This window comes from Microplitis mediator, chromosome 1 (genome assembly GCF_029852145.1).
Source record: "Microplitis mediator isolate UGA2020A chromosome 1, iyMicMedi2.1, whole genome shotgun sequence".
In the NCBI taxonomy this organism is placed as follows: Eukaryota; Metazoa; Arthropoda; class Insecta; order Hymenoptera; family Braconidae; genus Microplitis; species Microplitis mediator.
In genome coordinates this window covers 8,509,005-8,530,884 of record NC_079969.1, presented here as the reverse complement: position 1 = coordinate 8,530,884, position 21,880 = coordinate 8,509,005, and the positions used below count along the sequence as shown (strand labels likewise).

Below are 21,880 nucleotides of genomic sequence, written 5' to 3'. Positions count from 1 at the left end.
TAGATCTATGTTACTTGTAGCAGACCTACGAACATCAAGGTAGATCCCATTGTTGCCAGGGCTTTTTTTTTAAGCGATAATCGATAATTATTTCAACATACCATATGATCGTAATACTATATAGTATTTTGTATTTATTTTATCGACAGTGAGTAATTAATAATTTTAAATTTGTTAATCAATAAAAAAAAAAATAAAGGAGGTAAGAGACCCAGTACCCGATCTGGGAACAAGTACCCGATCACTCATGTATTTGTATATCTATATTTAATAAATTTTATTAAGTATACATATATATACATGTATACATATATACACATATACTAATACATAAAGTAATCGGGTACTAGGTCTTTTACTTTACGAGCAGGTTTAAAATTTATTTACAATTTTTATTTTTTTATGAAACCCGACAAAGATGGAAAAATTTTTTTTAGGATGTAGGGTGATAGGAAATTGAATGCCCTTTAAAATGAGTACCAACAAGATATATTAATTTTTGAAAGTTTCAAAGATATACATATAATTTTATTTATACATATTAATGGAAACATACAAAATAATTTAGATCTACAATAATCGACAGATCTATGGAGGTCTGATTTTTCAAAAAATTAGATTACGTTACTTCTAGCAGACGAACGATTATCGAATCACGAAAAATGATTAAAAAAGTGATCAAGATAATGGCAGTCGTATTTATTCTAATACGCTCGATCAGAAAAACGTCGAAAGTTTCCTCGACAATTATGAGACTCTATTCGGAAAACACGTCCTATCCATGAAAATGATAGCAAGTTTCCGGGATTACAACCTAAAGTTTGAACTGTAGTATGTTGTCACGCGGCAACTTGGTGTTACATTTTTTAAACCGAAATTTTTTAACGAATTGTTCATGAGCTTTAGAATGGTAGAAACAGTACCGTTAAAAATGCGCGATTATGTTCAAAAAAAGAAACGATTCAACAATATGGTCACTATTATGCTACAATGGTTGGTCGTTGTATGAGTAAAAAATGAAAATTTTTACTTACATTCAAATCAAATGAAATTATTATCAAAATTAACTGTAGAGATACTCGATTTGAAAAACACGAGATATGTCCTCGACCACTTAGAGGACAAAAAAAAAAAGAAATTGAAGAAATAAATTAGAGAAAAAGGTGTCCAACCAACATCGGTCTTCACTAACATAATAGAACCTGATGACACTCAATGCCCGGTCATGTTTAAAACCAATGTTCTTTATTGGTACAAAGCAGTTGTAAGCCCTCGAGTCAAATCCATCTAATACAATTCATATAATATAAAATTTTAAAAAAACAAATTGTACATAAGTTTGACGTAACTAACGTACTAGTAGAAATCAAAGTATTTTTCTATAAATGTGCGTTCTTTGAATATTATGATCGCTTGTTTATTTTATTGCAATCATAAAATTTTACGGATCACGAAACCGATATTATATTACATTGTATAATGGTGTGCCTGCGAGCAATTCGTGGCTACACTCATAAAAAAATTCGGTAAATCTAACTTTGAAAGTTCAATTTAAAAGACACATTATTCGTTAAATTATGAATAATAAATATTAACGTTATTATATATAAGATATACTGTATTATTCACATATAAAAAACTTGTCTCTCTGACAAATGACGGAGGAATACTCATCACAAAACTGCTTCCAAGCTTGGAATATAACACTTCTGAAATATACTTCTTACCAGGGACACTATAAGAGGCTGGGCGCGATCTCGTGGCGAGCACCGAACTACTCCTGTTATTGCTGTCTAGCACCAGTGACTTCCCGCCCCTCCATATATATCTTTTCTACCAAGAAATTTTTCTCTTGGTTTGAGCAATTTTCGACTTCCCGCTAAGAAAATTGCAAATTTCTAGAAGTTCGGTAAGTTATTGTTTTTACCCCGATTTTCGGAAATCGAATTTTCATCAGATGTACAAAAATTTTGTGCAAAAAAACATTGTATACATCTAGTGGCATCGAGTATAATACCGATTCCACATAATGCATTAGATACTATTGTGCACAAAATATTTTTTTATCTCAATAAAAAAAAATCTTTTTATTTATCATAAAATCAAATTTAGCAATTATCCGAGTACATATTAAGTGCGCGTGTACTTGTAATGGATGACGTCAATAATCAAAAAAATGTTTTAATCGGAATTCTACTGTTAATTACCTCATCAATTTATAATGTTGATAAGAAAGTTTAAATTTAACTCGAAAAAAAAAACTTCAGTGTAATTGTAAATTTACGACAGCTAGTACACTAAACTTATTAAAAAAAAAAAAAAAAAAAAAATGTGTATGTAATTCTATTCATATTGTCGAATATAATATACGTATTGCTTTTAACCAGTTTGGCATTAAATAAATAATTTTCATACATTATAATTATGGCCGTTAAAATTATTAAATTTATTTATTTTATTTCAATTTTAATAAATGTATCGTCAGATCTACTGTACCTGTGCCCGCGTTATATTTATGAGCCACATCAAGATCATAAAAAATTTATGTCTAAGTTGTCAGACGATAATAAATTAAATGATTTGGCGTTAATCGGTAGCTACTTCTCTCTTGGTTACGAAGATTCTGTTAGGTTCCAAAATCAAAATTTAACTTTGACCCAACAATTAAATTACGGGCTTCGGGTTCTCGACATTGGGATCTATCCAACTTCATACAGATTTGGCATAAGACAAAATGATGACACTCTAGGATTGATGTTCGACGAAATCCGAAATACAGTAAGGAATTTTTTACGTGAAAATCCAAGTGAATTTGTTATTATTTTATTAAGACAAATTGCCGATTCAATAGATCGAAGAAAAACGAATTGTGAGATGTTAAATTTCTGGTATGACTATGATTGGATGGTTAAAAAATGGAGTATCGACGACACAATTGGTCAACACCGTGGATCAATGCTACTAGCAACAATTGGTGATAATTATAATAATTCATTTAGCGAATGTGTAACAGACTTGAGATCAGAGTGCAGATTATCATCAGATAGTGACAAAAAATTATCTTCTAGTCTAGGAAGTTTTTTTACAAATAAATGGCATGAAATAACGAACTTGCAAGAAGCGAGCTTCAAAGATGAAAGAAAGTGTTTTGTTAATATAATCGCTAATGATGATGACGAACATAATCAGATTGCCGACTATCTCGCTATTTTGGGGTATGAAGACTCGAAAACTGGATGTCAAATGCCGATAAATTATCAGATGGGCAATTATTTTGTTAATCCACACCATGGATTAGTTATTTTGTTGGCCGATTTTCCGACCCAGCGATTAATTAACCGGGTCAATTTCAGTAATGACCCGTATCAGATACCGCCTAATTTGACGGATAAAGTTGAATGTACTAAATTCGCTCTTTTAAGTGATAATTGTAATGAGTTTTATATTTAACACCCAATTTTTTTATAATATTGTACTTAATTTGATCAATATAAATCTATTAAAAAATAATATTTGTTTTTATCATTATTTAATTTAGTATTTAATTGACAGGGATTTGATAGTTACGTAATTTAATTACAATTGTCTTAATTATGCAGGTCGATAAAGAATTTGATGCCGGTTAAAATGAATACCAACAAGGTATAATTTCATTTTTATTTTCATTGAAGTCTCATATGTGAGTATGAATTTATATACGCGAGAAAATTCAGTAACTGTTACTAGCACGTCTATGAAATATGAACCCATAATGTTATGGTAATAATTAGTTGGAATTATGGGATAAACGACCATGAATTCTGGGAAAAGTTTCTATAACTATGGGAACAATGCCTACACGGAGAAATTATTCTCGTCTAAAATACTATGGTGTCATAGCAAAGCCAGATTTCGAGCTCCTTGAGTAAGCGGTAAGTTTTGGGACTGGCCCGCAGGGTCAACCGTTTTTCAGATTTTTTAAATTATGTTGTCATGTCAGTTCAGGGAGAAAGAAAGAGGATCGCGAAGGATGATATCTATGTATTGTTATGCACGGAAAAAAATGAACTATATCAATTGAGAATGACAAGTAATATAATGATAAAGTAATCAGTAAATACCATCATTCTAAATAGTAATTTTTTCATTGATGATTAAAACGTGAATAATTACAGGATAAGTATGAAAATTTATTGTCTATGTAAGAAAAATTAGTATTTGAACTTTGAAAATCGTAACTGATACTTAGAAAATAGACGACACGTATTATAAAATTTACTATTTGAATGTTAAAATTCCCCATATTGATAACCGGGTTCCAGGTTACAATTTCAAATAGTAATTTTTAAAGTTCATTTTTTTCCGTGTAAAGAATAGCTCGTGACTTTTATGAAAAATTTCAGTATTGTTTAAGGGCATTCTCAGATAGTGCCCCTCAGTTTTAAAAAATATGCAATGACTTTTAACTGTCATAACCATATTTAAATTTTGTTAATTATAATTGAGAAAAAATTGAAACTTTAATTGGAAAAAGGACAACGTAGAAGTAATTTCGCCGAGATATAGAATTTAAAAAAATGACAGTTGTTATCAATTAGGAGTTGAACAAAATTTGTTGAATAAATTTTAGCCTAAAAAATTTGAAAATTCGAATTATAATATTTACATGAAGATTTTAGTGAAATTTATTTAACAAATTTCGTTTTGCTCTCAATTGACATCAATTCTAAGTCATTTTTTTTTAAATCTATACCTCAGCGAAATTACTTCTACGTTGTCCTTTTTTCAATTAAGGTTTTAATTTTTTTTTTTTTTTTAATCGATTGATAAAATTTTGATACGCTTATGCCAATTGAAAGTCATTGAAAATTTTTGAAAAGTGGGACACTGACATTTTATATGAAATTTTGTGTTGATCAAGGTCTAGTTACCGAGGAAACTAATTCGGCCCTAAGAGTTCCGGTAATCTCGAGAAGAGGCCAAGAAAGAAAATTTACTTTTCTATCTTTAGGTACATACACAAAATTCGAATTTTAATAAAAAAAATACTTTAATTACAGGTTATTTTGCGCATTATTTTATGCAATAAATTAATGATACTGAAGTTAGCCGACGTCTAATAAGTTTTGAATTTTTTTGAAAGCGATAAATTATAAAAAATTAGCGGGAAGTTAAAAATATTTAAAAAATTGCGTTTAGGGTCTTTTGAATTTTCTAGAAGCGCATATTTTTAGTTTTTTTTTTTTTTTTCATAATTGATTTGGTGAAAAAAAAATCCGAAAGTTGTTAATGGTCTGCTAACTTCAAGGTCATAATAAATCATTCATTATTTTAAAACCTATTAATTTTCCCGCTTAAATTTTGGTATTTAATTTCTGAGATTAAATAGTAAAAAAAAAGAAAAAAAAGAAAAACATTTTTAACTGAAAAGTCAAATGAATATATATAAGTAATAAATAATTGTGACAATATTGGAAAAATAATTATTTTAAAAAAATTTTAGTTAAAGGGTGCATTCTGAAATGCACTGCGAGCAACTGCAGCGTAGCGCATTTCGGAATGGACTCTTATTAATTATTCTTATTACCTGGCGGTACATTTATATATTTAAAAATAAATTATTAGAAATTGGAGAGAACTAATAATCGTACGTCAAAATAAAATAGCGGCAGAATATGATAGAAAAATATTTAAAAATTAAAAAAAAAACACACAAGTGTTTAAACAAACCTTGGCGAGGAAATAATATGCAGAAGGGTGTCCTAATACACTTGGAGATTTAATTTAAATTACTCCAAGTGCATTGCAGCTAAAAAAACGTCACTTAACTGCTATCTCCCACCAGACGATGCCAGATGATTTTTCTCAGGAACTTGGAGGTTATCAGCATCAGCAATTCGCAACACTTTACACTAGCACTGAACACTCAACACTTAACGACACCACAGACACTTTCCACAATTTAAGTTTTACAAACACTGCACACTTTAATTAAACAATGACTATGAGCAATAAATTTTATGGATAATTCCGCGACTTAACTGCAATACTGTGTTTCAATTCAAACGTAAAGAAGGATCTGGACTACTACTGCCATTGTCAATGATACTGGCTGTCGCTATTGGACCGCCAGTTGATACAAAGTAATCGACTTTGCGATTCATCGACCGCCCCCACTTTAGCAAAAATTTGAACGTTGAATGCAGTGACGCGCAGCAGCGCCACTGGCGCGAAATTTCAAAATTTAAATTCAATAATTTTATTAAAATTTATTTGTGTCAATAATTACATTGATTAGACTAAAATGTAAACTCGAAATTTTTTATTTTCATTAATAATTTATTATTTATTCTTATTACTTGCGCGGTAAATTTAGATATTCGAAAAATAATTCATTAGAAATGGGAGAAAAATTAAAAATCGTAAATCAAAATAAAATGGCAGCAAAATATGATAGAAATATTTAACAATAATGAGTGTGATTGTAGCAGACATCAGACAAATTTAAAACTATAAATAAATAGAGTAAATATATATAAAAATGCACTTATTAATTTCAAAATCTTTTAAACGCGCGTTTTTTAAAAATTTTATTTTATTAATTATTTACTCTATTTATTAATAAGGTAATTGTTGGCAATAGCGACTCCACACATTTTCTAAAGTTCCAAGTGCTTACACATTAAAGATCTATAATTAAACTTTTTCCACGTGTTCTGCTACACGGCGGAAAGAATTTTCTGTATGCATTTATGTCTATAACACAAGATATCTATCCGAACCTTGTAACTAAAGTGTGCAAAATTGATCAAAAATGACAAAAATCATGTTGATTTTCCAAAATAAATTTAATAAATTTCTAATAAATACTAATAATTAATTTTATTAATACCGTAAGATGGACGGTGGCGATAGAAAGGTCTAACTAAGAGTTAAAATAATTTTTGAGCTCTTGTATAGTGGAAAATTGACATATTTCTGTTATTTCAATACACTAACGGTGTACAACAGCTCACCTAGCACTTGGTTACAAGTAGTTTGGACGGTATCCGCCTTCCTTTGCTGGTATAGTGTCTGGCTGAAGCCCGCAACACAGTTTCACGCCGGCTCGTACTAGTAAGAGATGTAGTCTAAGGCATGAGTGCGTTAACATAGCCTTACTGACGAGTCCGTTAACGTACTTAGGACGAAACTACAGAAATTATGGCAAATAGGCATATACCTTAAGTTTTGGTGGTTGACTTAAGAGTCAATACATAGAATAAAAAGAAAAATATGTCAATTGGTGCAGGGTAGCACGGAACAGAAAAATTTCAAACTTAATCTTGAAATCAAGCTAATTTATACCTATGGTACACATGTACAATTTAATAATGCTTAAATAACACCTAAATAAGCAAACACATCTTTAATGCGCCGACAAATGCCAGAGAATGAAACAAGTCTCTTGGCAATTTGCATAATTTTGGTTTTTTGCTTGATACAAACAGGTGGAGGAGTGATTGTAAACAAGTACCAAAAACACTAAGAAACATGCACAAGTAGAAAATCACAAAAACTTAAGTGCATTTTTTTCAAATTTTTTAATTTATCGTAGGAAAAAAAAATCCAAAAATTATGAGATGTCGACTAAATTATGATACTGAAATTAGCCGATGTCCAATATTTTTTGAATTTATTTAAAAAGGATAAACTAAAAAAAAATATATATTTCAAAAAATTGCACCTACAGTTTCTTAAATTTTCTACATGTGCATATTAAAATTTTTTTTTTTTTTAATTATTTATTAAAAAAAAAAATCTAAAAATTGTCAATCGTCTGCTAACTTCAGGATCATACTAAATAACGATTCTGAAGCAGACAATTAAAAATTTTTGGATTTTTTTTTTGAACAATTAAATTTGAAGAAAAAAAAAACTAAAAATATGCACATGTAGAAAATTTAAGAGACTACAAATGCAATTTTTTAAAATATTTTTTGTTTTCATAATTTATCGTTTTTTAAAAAATCAAAAAATTATTAGACGTCGGCTAATTTCAGTATCGTACGAATTATGATACTGAAGTTAGCAGACGTCTGACAGTTTTTGAATTTTTTAAAAAACTATTAACTATAAAAAAAGAATATTTTGAAGAATTGCACCTATAGTTTATTAAATTTTCTACATGTGTATATTTTTAGTTTCTTTTTTTTTTTGGTAATGTATTTGTTGAAAAAAAAAATCCGAAAATTTGTAACTGTTTGCTAACTTCAGGATTGTTACTAATTTTAGTACCACAAACATAATTGTGTGTGTGTGTGTGTGTGTGTGTGTGTGTGTGTGGGTGGAATTGAATGTTCAAATTGATATCACATCAAACTTTACTATATTAGTTCATCAAAGGATAAATAAAAAGAAATAGAAATTTTCTTATGAAACGTTTGTTTATTTTTTTTATTTTATTTTTTTTTTTTTTTCATGCAATAACTTTATAAAATTTATGTACAAATTTTATTTAATTATAAATAATAATGAATATGATATGAATAATTTTTTAAAATATTCATTATTTTATATTTTTGTTTTTTAATAATTATGCAACAATAATTAATGATTAATGACTTATTAATTAATTATTATTAACAATTAATAAGTACAGGCACATGAGATTTCTACCGTCGATTGACTCGAAAAAAAAAATAATATTAATAATAAATAAAAATAAATAAAAAAAAATTAAAGACGAAGAAAATATTGAGCCTGAGTAAAAAAAACTTAATTACATTAAAAATAATAATAACAATAATAATAATAATTATTATTATTATTATTGTAAACAATTTCATACAATAATTAAAAACTACATATTTGTTATTATTTATAATTAATGACTTTTATTAATTATAAATAATAAAAAAAATACTTAATTACTGTACAGCAAATAATTGATTAACTAAATTATTTTTTTTTTATTTTTTTAATATTTATAATTTTTTTTTATCACCTATTTTCTGGAAATTTTTCAACAATTATTTATTTACATTTTTTTAATTGACAGCCAATTATTTATTATTGATTAAGAAAAAAATTATTAATAATAATAATAATAATAATGATATTAATAATAGTAATAGTAATAACTGAACCATGATTGAGTATTAATACTAATATATAAATATATTTTATGAAAATTATTATTTTTTTTCTTACAAAAAAAATTCATTTATTTATAACTATGAGATTAATTGAATAATTAATAATCAAATTAACTTGAAAATAATGGAATTAGAAGGTAGATAAATAACATAACTGATTATATTTGCTGACTATAATTATTAATCGTCGATGACGTTAATACTGAATTAATTCTCTAGACGATTAATGAAAATATATTTTTGATTATGTGAGTAAAAAGGAAATTACATGAGCTTTAAAACGAGTATAAACATGACATACTTATTTTCATTATTTTAAGAGATGTTTATATTTTTATTTATCAAATATATGAGTGAATTTTAAGTATGAAATAAGTGGTGCTTGTTGGTACTCATTTGAAAGGGCTTAAAATCCTCTGTGCAAAAAAATATTAACAAAATAAAATTTTTGATTGTTTTTAAAATTATCAAAATTAAAATTTTTTAAATTAAAACAAATTTTTTTTTTTTTTTCAATTATGAATGAGAAATTACAAGCCCTTTCAAATGAGTACCAACAACCCATACATATCTTGAATATTTTAATAAAGCACATATATCTCAAGGCATTCAAATTAAAAATATATGTACATCTTTGTCGGTAATTAAAATAAGTATATCATGTTGGTATTTGTTTGAAAGCTCTTCTAATTTTCTATAAATTTCCGCGCTTTAAAATTTTTTTTATCAATTAGAGTAACCAGGGTAATAAGGGTCCAGAATACAAAATTTAATTTTAACTGACAATCAGCAAATTTATATAATCTATAACTCATATAATTATTTTTTCTATCTGAGATTAATTAAATTATTTGATTATCATAGTAATTATAATAGTAATAATAATAATAAGTAAAAATACTCATAATAATAACTTGGTCATTAATTAATTAAACTACTAATTAATTAATTAAAAATACAAATAAAAAATTAAGACATCCCCGAGTGAAAGAACAAACAAATTTACACCGACACGGAAAAATATTGAGCAATTTTTTTTCTTGTATAAAAAAAAAAACACTTAAATTTTTTAAAAATTGAGCCAAAATAATAACAATAATAACTATAATAAATGCATATGGCAGCGTTGAATAATTATATATGGCAGTACAAAAGTCTATGGGAAAAAATATGATAAAAAAAAAATTTCATTAATTTAAATTGTATTAAATATATGATAATAAGGTTAATTATCATTATTAACCATGTTGAGAGTTATCATTTGATTTATTTGAACACTTGGTCCGCGGTAATTGTCATTATTATTACGTGAGTTACTGGTCTGAGCACTTGGTGTTGGTCCGGTTTCTTCAGATGTTTCGGAATTTGATAAACATTCACCACGTACCAATACGGTATTTAGAACGTTATCACGTTGTTCGGTACCAAACTGATGAAATGCACGCGCTGGTACTTGTACAGTTACTTCTCTGTAAATTAAAGTCAATTTATTATTTTTCGGAAAAACTAAGAACTGAAATTCATTTTCAACCACCTGGAGTTGTAGAAAATTTTGTGCCCTTTCCAATGAGTACCCACATCACATATTTATTTTCATTATTTGTAAAATGTACATATATTTTAATTTATGTATATAAATATAGTATGTATAGCTTTTGACAAATTGGTAATATGTAAGACTTGTTGGTATTCATTTAAAAGGCCATTTAATTCTCTGTACTTTAAGAAATTTTTTTTTTTTTCAAAAATAAAAAAGTTTATAAAATAAAAATTTTGTTTTTTATTTTCACAAATTGATAGAGAATCAAATTTTCTTTGAAACGAGTACCAACAAGCCATATTTATTTCAATTCCGTCAATAGATATACATGCATATTATAAATTTATGAAAATAAATATGACATGTTGGTACTCATTTAAAAGGGAATTTAATTTCCCACAACATCATGCAGTTAAAATAATTTTTCACGAAATATTTAAACCACGAAATCAAAATTACATATATATTCATAATATAAATTTATGAAAATAAATATGTCGTGTTGGTACTCATGTAAAAGGGCATTTAATTTCCCACAACATCATTCAGTTAAAATAATTTTTTAAAAAATATTTGAACCACGAAATTAAAATTTATTATTTTAAAAATTTTTTGCGTTGTAGAAATAAATAAGTGTGTATGAGTAGTGACATAAAATAAATGAGTGAAGATAATTATAAAATCCTCTTAGCGTAATTTTCACAGTGACTCATAAACGAGTTTCATGCGTAATGCAAGTAAGTATAGTTTACTATCTTTAGTTATTTTATTTCTTAAATTTCTTTTTTTTTTATCTCAGTACCATCAGAGTATTTTAGAGTAAGAGTTAGAACAGATGGTATAGATAGAGTTTAAGAAAACTATAATGAGCGCGGGGATTCCCCTGTTACTGATGACTGTATAACTAAAAATATAATTATACTACTTTTAAACACGTAACAAATATCATCGCAGGGGGTCGTTACTTTAAATTTAGCAATTATTTTTTTATTTTTTATTTTTTACTTACTCGGGTGTCCAAACACTTGGTGTCGTGTCTTCATCTTCAACTTGCAAAGACGCAAATACATTTGTTGTAGTTGATGTCGTCGTATTAGCTGAAGTATCTGGATCATCATGACCATAATTTGGATCATTGTCAACCCAATCTGGAGGATGACAAGGAACTGCACGAACTAAACGATTTTTATCTTTATTATTATTGTTGTTATTCATTACAGATGAGTAAATTGGCGGCTCATCGTCAGCGTAATATGTTGTTGGCAAATATATTGCGCCTAGAAATTAAAAATCACGATAATTTGAGTTGTGAGTTAGAGATAAAAAAAATTTTTTTACGTGAATAAATTGGAAATTTGATGCCCTTTCAAACGAGTACCAACATGCCATACTTTTAAATACTTCTAAAATCATATATATATTTAATATATATATATGCACATCAAAAAAAACTATAGCTTGTTGGTACTCGTTGGAAAAATTATCGAATTTCCGATCATGATATCTACTAAAAAATACGATATCTTTTAATTATAATCATAAAAAACAAATAATTACCATCAGGTGGTGGAGCAGTAGGTGAAAAATTCCAACTACCTATTTGTCTAAACCATTTTTTATTTCCATGAATATATCCTCCTGGTAAAAAAATGATTGATTAATTAATCAGTCAATTATATAATTATTTAATTAATTAATTAATTAAATTTTTTACTCACTTTTCTTGACTAATAAAATTGAAAATAATACTACCAATAACAATAGTATTATTCCCACAGCTATATATATCCATATTGATAATTTTCCATTATTAGAATCTAAAAGAAAAATACAAATTTTTGTTTAATTACAATATACTAGAGAATTTTTAATTTTTATTATTAAAAAAATTATGAATTTTTTTATTGTAATGTAAAAAAAAAAATGAATAGTACAGTTAAATTAGTGACGAAATTCCCTCGTATTTGAGTACCCACATCAATGTATTTAAAAAAAGTTATTGTTACCGATCAACTCGCGGTTAATTCGCGAATTGGTGACATCTAAATGTCTTTATTTCAATATATTGTTGTGGGTACTCATTTTACAGGAAATTTCATCTACTTTATGAAAACCAAACTTGTTTTTAAAATAAAAAATTTAATTACATGGTACATCAGTTGTCTCTTTTTTGATATGAGTTACTTTTTTGCAGAATGCTTCAGGTATTCCAGTAACTAAAATTTCAGCTTGATATCTAATTAAAAAAAAAAAATAAATTTATTAATTAAATTAAATTACATTTTCTAACAAATGATTAATAATTAAAAATTACCCAGGGATACATGGACCACATTGTGATGCTGATTGCGCTTGTTTTTTTCCTTCTAAACGATTCCATCTTATACATGATGTATAGTTAACACATTGGTTTGATACTTGATAACAGTATTGGTGAACTGAACAATCAGAATCATGATTGCATGATAATATTTCGTCTGCTGCATTTGCCTTTTTAAAGAAAAAAAATTATTTTTCTTAACTAATTGATTAATTTATTTAATAAATTGATTATTTTATTGATTAATGATACTTACAGGAGTGATAAAAGCCACTGAATTAATAATCATTACCACCTGTAACAATAATTCATTGATTATTTTTAATTAATTGTATAGATAAAGTCAAGTAAAATTTAATTATAAAGGTTTTAATTAAGATAACTCGTTAATGAGTGAGTTTAGGTGAAAATTTATGAGACCCTTTCTTCTAGGAAATTTAATTTTACATAAAAAAGATCTAATTCATTTTTTATGTAAATGTGATGGTTCAAAAAATATTTCGGTTTAAAGTACTGAGTATTCGAATTTTTAAATAAAAATTTGTTTCATTAATTTTTAGTTCTTTGAATCGAAATTGTGGGTAAAATACTTGAGATACAGAAAAAATAATGGAGTACACTTTTAAAGAAAATTAAATTTTTCACAAAAAAAGTTTCTTATAAATTTTTTGTAAACCCAATAGTTTAGTAGAAATATGATTTGAAATATATCTACTTTTTTTTTTATTTTTCTAGTAAAAAAAAAAAAAAAAAAAAAAAAAAAAAAATATTTTTTTCGTTTCAATTGATAGAGAATTAAATACCCTTTCAAACGAGTACCAACAATCTATATTTATTTTAATTCCATTAGAAGGTATACATATATATTAGACTATGTATACATACATATTATAAATTTATGGCAATAAATATGACATGCTAATACTTATTTGAAAGGGCATTTAATTTCTGAGAATACTATGTACTCGAAATAATTTTTTGCATAGTATTTTAATTACAATTCAAAATTTATTATTTTTGAAAATTTTTAGTTGTTGAATTAATGAACTTTAGTATAAACATCAAGTTCAAGTTGAACCTGCATTTGAATAATTTTTTTAAAAATATTATTATTGATATTTATTTTGATAAAGAGAAAGTTTTATTACGTAATATTAAAAGGGATTCCCATCTCATCCCGAAAATAAAAAAAAGTTCGATGAACGCATAAATTTAATAGGATTTATTATTTCCTCTCTTTATTATTTCTCTCATTCGTGACAACCTGTACCCTGGTACAGATTTTGCATCATCGATCACAGGTCAAGATCCAAACTCAGATAAATTAAAAAATAAAAAAAGAAGTCGATAGAGGGAAAAAACGTGCAGAGAAAATAGAAATGAAAAAAAAAATAAAAGGACTCGAGATGAGTCGATGACTGTACCACATATATATGTATGTATTTAATATATATACAGTATAACTAGTATATACTACGGTGAGATGAAAAGGAATAAAAAAAAGGGTAAAAAAAAAAAAGTGAATGTGTTTTGATGGCAACGGAAACTCTGCACATTCCTTATTAACTTACGTGGCATTATCTAACTGGTCACTATTTTTTTAATATTCTGGGGTTGATACTTATTTCATTTTACAAATAAAAATTACAATCAAGTACTCAAATAATTACTTGAATAATTAAAAAAAAAAAGTTTGAATACGTGGTTCAGTAGGAAATTAAATGCCCTTTAAAACGAGTACCCGTATGACCTACTTATTTTTCAAAACCCAAAACACATATAAATATATATAATAACATATATTTTAAATTATCAAAAATAAGTACGTCTTGTGGGTACTCGTTTTGAAGGGCATTTAATTTCCTATTAAATACCATAGTTCAAAATTTTATTAATCGATTAGGAACCGGGGTAATATGGACCGCAAGTAAAAATAAAAATTTTAAAATTTGTAAAATAATATTCAAATGAATGAAATATTGATAATAAAAATTAATATCAAGTATAAGAGTCGGCAAAAAATATATATATAAAAGACTGAACATGACTCATCAGATTTCGATCTCTTCTTTCTTATTTTTTACATTTATTATTATCATTATTATTACCCATGATTATTATACCGATTCTTAAAATCCATTTATGATTCTTTTTAAAATCATACCCAACAATCAATAATAATAACAATAATAATAATAATAATTTTTTAATATAAAAAAGATCTAGACGATTTTTTTTCTAATAAAATTTTTATTTTATTTTTATTTGAATCGTGAGCTGTTTTACTAATGCGATTTTAATAGTCTATCGCGAAATAATATTACGAAATATATATTAGATTTCGGTTAATGAATTTTTTAAAATTTCTAAGAACTTGAATAAAAAAAATTGACATTTTAAAATAAAATAAATTTTTAAAAAATAAAAGTAAAAATTTAATTTTCATTGTCTTTGAAACTTGATAATGATAAAGGTAATATATAATGATTAAAAACATTATGATTCATTGGTAACAAGAAATCAAATGAATAATAATTAATAACAGTAATAATAGATGGACATTAAAATTTATTAATAGACAATTCCAATGAATTTGTAACGTTATCGATAGTAAATGAGATAAGTAATTATTATCTTGATTCATATTATATTACGTCGTAGATTATATATGTAATTATAATTATCATTATTGATTGTTGATTTTTACTGGGTATTTAAATTAAAAAGCGCAAGGATCATTTTTTTGTAATGTATATTTCTCGGACTTTGGCTCGAGTTTTCGGGAAAACTATCAGAGATACGAGAAATACGGATTAGAAAAAATTTGTAGAGAATTGAATTTTCTGTAAGAAAGCTCCTGACAATTTATTTCATAAATTTGATATTTTCAGCAGAATTTAAATTGCGGAAGAATAAAATTATTGGGTGGAATTTTTTTTTAATTTCTATAAATTTACGGATAATTTTTTAAATAAAAATTGCAATAAAACTATTAAAGATATAAGGAAAATAGACAGATATAAATTTATAGGGAATTTAATTTTCTATAAAGAAGACAAGAATACTTTTTTTGGTAAAGTCAATCCCGGGGTAATAACAATTCATTTCAAAAAGATTCCAAAAATAAATCGAAATTCGGAGCTTCTAAACTTGAGACAGATTAGAAGTTTGGTAATTTTGATAGTAAATAAAAATGTATCTAGAAGTTCATATGAGCGAAATTTGAGTAAAAAAAGAACGTTTTTAAAACATATTTTTGAAAACGTAATTTTACTACATTTTACCCTCGTTTCAAAAAAAGCTCAAATTTGGAGCTTTTCATGAACGTTTTTTTTATTCTCATCAGGCTATTGGTTTCTAATGGGAACTTTTTTCGAAACGAGGGTAAAATGTAGTACACTGTAAAAAGAGCGGTGTTAAAAATGGACTCATTTTAACTCCGCCCGGTGTTAAAATGAAATTACACCGGTGTATGAGGCGTAATTCGGCGGTATTAAAATACCGGTGTTAAACGGGTGTAAAAGCAGAGTAATTGGTGTAAAAGCGGGGTGAACTGCGTCCGGTGGTGGTGGCGGTATTTTAACACCGGGGGATTTTTTCTAACACCGGTATAGAATATTTACACCGGTGGCGGCGTTATTTTTACACCGCTTTCGATGTTGAAATTTAACACTGCCGATTTTAACACCTGCATCGCTTGGACTTACCCCGGCGATTTTTTACAGTGTTAAATTACGCTTTGAAAAATATATTTTGAAATCGTTCTTTTTTTACTCAAATTTCGCTCATATAAATTCATAAATAAACTTTTTTTTTTTCATCAAAATTACCAAAGTTCTAAAAAAGTTCCACTTGAAGTACTAATCTGTCTCAAGTTTAAAAGTTTCACATGAACTTTCTTGAAACTTCTTTTCCACAGGTCGTTTAGTCAAAATTTTTATTTTTAGCACAGTAACTATTCCCAAATTTTAAGCTTCGTTTTTTTACGTGTATGGAAAATTATTTTTTATAAAGTCAAAATTAATTCGAAAGTATTCGAGCTTTTTTTTATTTAAAAAAAAATTTCGCTTAGTTTCATTTTAGTAGACATATAAATTATCCATTTTACGACCTATCCGTAGATAATTTTTTTTTCTTTGTTTCACGTCTCACATCTTATTTTATTTATTTTATTTTTCATCCTCATCCCTTTTATATATTTTTTTACCGACTATAATATTATAATAAGACATCTGTATATATGTATCCATAATCTTTATTCTTTTTTTATTTTATTTGTATTTAATCGACACGCGCGACTACGATACGATGACTGTACTAATATTTCTTATCTAATTTCTCAGTATCAATTTTAAGTTTTTTTTACTATTCTCCCTTTGTACTATTTAATATATACACCATAAATATTTAAATATGACGTCTTAAAAAAAATCAACAATAATTATTATTTTTATTTTGTACTAGACCTTTTTAATTACAAAATAAAAATTCAAATTTCGTTCTCGCTCCCGCTTTTTTTTTAAATTTATACTAAACTATTCAAGCTCTAGCTTCTAAAATATTAGATTTTGGTAAAAATGTATGAAGACTTTTTTATAGGAAATTAAATTTGCTATAAATTTATTGTCAATAATTTTCACCGTATCTTTGATAATACAGCCGATATTTTAATTTGAAGTCAAGACGAAAAATAAAGTGATGATAAAAAATAAAAATAAATGAATAATTTCAAAAGCTTTTGCTGTCAAAACTATTAAATTTATATGATAATTTATGAAAATCTTTTCTATGCAGAATTGAATTTCCTACAAAATCACTCTCTCCATCTAAGCTGTAACTTCAGTAGTTTAACTACAATTTAAATTCAAACAAAAAAAGGAGTAAAATTTTGCCATTTTAAAACTAGTCTAAATTTATTAAAAATTAATTAACAGTTATTTATTAATTAACAATTAAAATTTGTAATTAATAACCTATGCCCCATCTTATACATCTAATAATTCTAATTCTAATGATCATAATGATAATAATGATAATAACAAATAAATATACAAAATTTTAATTAATTTTTTATGTTAGAAAGTTTTTTTTATAAATCTCGCGAAAATTTTTTACTCATTGCGTCAGAATTTGTCATATATATTTTATATAGATCCATATATCTATATCTATATTCTTTGTAGCTATGGATCCTTAACATCCTTCCAATTTTTTTCTTATATTTTTATTTATAAATTTTCTATTTATTTATTAAAAATTAAAATTTTTTAAAAATTTAAATATTCAAATTTTTCGCGCCAAAATTAACTAATTAATTAATAATAATAAAAATAATAGCAATAATAATATTTTTAAAAATTTTTAAATTTTCCCGCTAAAAAAATAATAATTATAATTATAATAATAGTTTATTAATTAATTAAAAATCAAATAAAATTAGTTCAAGGACCTTAAATAAATTAAAAAAAAAAAAATTTGTATGACTAAGAGTGCCGTGATATGATAACTATGTACTATATATATTATAATAATAATGTAAATATATATATACATATATAAATATGTTTGTATTTACTCATACCACTTGTTACACTCTTGTCTACACTTGACATGAGTTCATGCATTTCTAAACATTCATTTTATTTCCCAGCTCCAAAAAAAAATTAAATTATTTATTTAAATCACTTACTCATTAAAAAAAAGATTTTTTTAATAAATTAGTGGAAATCTGAATAAAAAAAAAAAAATTTAATGAAATAAATAAATATATAATTTATAAATATGATGAGTACTTACGGTAATAAATGATTTAAGATCCATGTTTAATAAATGGATAGTAATTATTTATAAAAAATAAATATCGAAGGCTATCGGACCATAAGCGGGTTTTGACGTCAATTAACGCCGATTGCATTTGCATTTAATTCAACACTTTTAGGGAAACTATTTTTGTTTATGACGCACTGAGTTTTTGTTTATTTATTTAAATTATGTGTCACTTTACTGAGATGTAATGAGTGTAATTAAGGATCTAGATTTCGGAGATTCATTATCTGCACGTTTAAATCTGACTGAGATCTGGGATCGAAGATCGAGGATCTAACGCTAGACTGTCGCGAGTCGCGGGATTAAACGTGAACTGAACGTGTTCGAACACGTTTGGGATCGTTTTTCTTTCTCTTTCTTCCAGGGTCTTTTAGGATAAGAAGTGGGGGGATCCAGACATGGATGGATCAATAGCCTGACCCGTACCCCGTACCTACACTTGTTTGGATACTTTTGTTACTTTATTTTTATTTTTTTTTTTTTTGCGTATTGAGTCAGTGGCTGGTTTTGGGAAATTTAAAAATTTTTAATTTTTAAAAAAAATTTTATTTTATTTTTTCATCTTTAGATTTTTTTTAGTAAGGGATAAAATTTACGCGTAAAACTAAATTTTGAAAATTTTATAAATTAAAAATAAAAAATTTTTTTTCTATTGGGGAGTAAAATTTTTTCATGAAAATTATTTTTTGAATTTTATAAAAATTTTTTTGAATTTATAAATAATAATTACACTCAAGTTTTAATTTAAATTTTCAAAGATAAAAAACCGACTCCATTTTAAAATTAAAAAAAATTTATCATTTTCCAAAAATTTATTTTAATAATCAAATTTATCATTCATAATTATGACAATTTTTTTTTTTATCCCAAAATAAATTTAGAATTGAATTAAAATTTAAAAAACAACCAAATTTATTAAATTTAATTGCAAGTCAAAATTTTTTCATTTAAAAAATTTTTATTCACAAAATTTTTGAAATAAAAAAAAATTTGAATTGCTGTAGTAATTTTGAATAAAAAATCTATCGAATATTGAAATTATTTAAAAAAAAAAAAAAAAAAAAAAATTGATGAGTAATGAAACAAAAAAAATTATATGACTGGTACCAAGGAGGAATATTTAAAAATATTTATAAGCAGAAGTGATGATATTTTGAATTTGTAATTAGATTTTAAGATCCGCATAAAATAGACGTCCCTGTAAGTAAGAGATGACTCATTTAAATCGAACCGACTTGTAGGTCGTTCAACGGATGAGACGGAGATCCCCAACAAATACAAATATACATAAATATATATAAACACCTATAATACATATAAATAAATATATAACTTAGTATATTATACAGTAGCTTAGTAGTAGTTTATCTTATACATTCAGCCACATTGCGCTCCATTTACTACATATATATATATATATATATATATATATATATATATATATATATATATATATATAAATCTACTATGTGTATACACAGAAGACAGATATGATGATTTTGAATATCAAAATCTTAATATCACTCTCTTTTTTTAACTTAAGATAAATTTACTTTTATTTCACTTTCATTAACTTTTGCTTTCATGAGATTTTTTGGAAACTTCATATTTTTTTTTTTTTTCATATTATTTTATATTTTTTTTTTAATCTAAACTGTGAGAAAAAATTTAACTAAAAAAAATCTAATTGCACATATTTTTCATAATTTTTAGATCTACATAACTAAGATCTATAGATCTACTTATATGTATAGAATCATGTAAGATCTCATAGTTTTTTTTTTCGTAATTTACAAAGTTCTGAATTTTTTTGAAAATTAGACATTTATCGTTTTTTAAATTTGATACTTTAATTCTTCTTTTTAAACTGAAGATCTAGATAGATTTATAGAAATTTGAATTATTAGGACCCGAATAAAATTTTCCATTAAAAAAAAAGTTATGAAACTTGACTATTAAATTATAGATTGAAAAAAAAAATTTACAAATTTTTTTTGTTTTCAATATAATGATTAATAAATTTTATTGAAATAATTACAATATAATTTGTAATATTTACAAATTAAATGCGCAATAAATTCTCAGTTTTAATAAAGAGCGCCATCGATTCCAGAATATTCTACCGCGAAAATTTGAATTTGACCATTACGACAATGTAAAATTTCGTTCCCGGCATATCTAAATCGTTTATTTGAGAAACCCCATAAGTCAAGAAAACAAAATTTTTCAGGAAACACAAAAAACATTTTTTTAGAAAAGCTTGACATTAAAATAATAAATAAATAATTGAATACAATAATGTTAGCGTCTCTGAAAAAGATTCCAACAAGAAAAATTTAATTTTTTAACTGAAACTACTTAAAAAAATTATTTAAAGTTGATTGACTTATGGGGTTTCTCAACCAAACGGAAAAAAAAGTTATAAAATTATTGTTTTTTTAAATGTTTCCACTCAAATCATTTATTAGACTGATAAAATGAAGTATTAAATATGTATTTGAACTCCGAAACTCAGAAATTACAAAAAATTAATTAATTCAAACATTTTAATTAGTCATATAACAGTCAACAATAAAACAACATTTGAAATTAATTTCCCAAAAAAGCGCGAATTTTAAATTAAAAAAAAAAAAATGATTTCTGTAAAACTAAAACTGCATATGTTTATTTGAGTCATTGACTTATGGGGTTTCTTAATTAAATGAAATTGCTGTCACCCCGTTAATTTTTTTTTAAACGCTGATTTGATGCATATTTGGATTGATTTCTATGGAGGGACATCCAAAGAACCCAAAAATGCAAAAAACCCAATTTCGTAAAAAACATTACTTATGGGGTTTCTCAAATAAACGATTCATTTAATTGATAATGCATAAAATTTCTTGGTGCAAAGTAAAATTTTTTACGACAAGAAATCCTTTTTTTTTCTGTGTATTATAAATTTAGTAGTGATATTCGGGCAGTCACGTAGTGACTGCAAGTTGCTCGTCTATATTATTAAGAGAATAAGGAAAATTTTGTTCCCGCTATATCTATATGATAGAATTAGTTAACGTTATTGTAATTGGTATCATTAGA

At 25.6% G+C, this 21,880-nt stretch overlaps 1 protein-coding gene across 2 annotated transcripts; it reads right to left on the bottom strand.

Annotated features, from left to right (window-relative positions):
- Positions 1-9,369: 9,369 nt before the first annotated feature.
- LOC130673939 (uncharacterized) lies at positions 9,370-19,132 on the bottom strand. 2 transcript variants are annotated; one of them, XM_057479161.1, is made up of 9 exons: positions 18,773-19,132; positions 18,666-18,704; positions 13,233-13,271; positions 12,971-13,146; positions 12,804-12,892; positions 12,375-12,473; positions 12,214-12,294; positions 11,666-11,933; positions 9,370-10,585 (listed from the first exon to the last, which is right to left on the bottom strand). In XM_057479161.1, the coding sequence occupies exons 3-9, from the start codon at positions 13,263-13,265 to the stop codon at positions 10,342-10,344; spliced, it is 990 nt and encodes a 329-aa protein (XP_057335144.1). In that variant the 5' UTR covers positions 13,266-13,271; positions 18,666-18,704; positions 18,773-19,132; the 3' UTR covers positions 9,370-10,341. The 2 variants fall into 2 exon arrangements, with proteins under 2 accessions (XP_057335144.1, XP_057335140.1); XM_057479157.1 differs by lacking the exon at positions 18,666-18,704 and having other exon boundaries at positions 18,773-19,131.
- Positions 19,133-21,880: the final 2,748 nt, after the last annotated feature.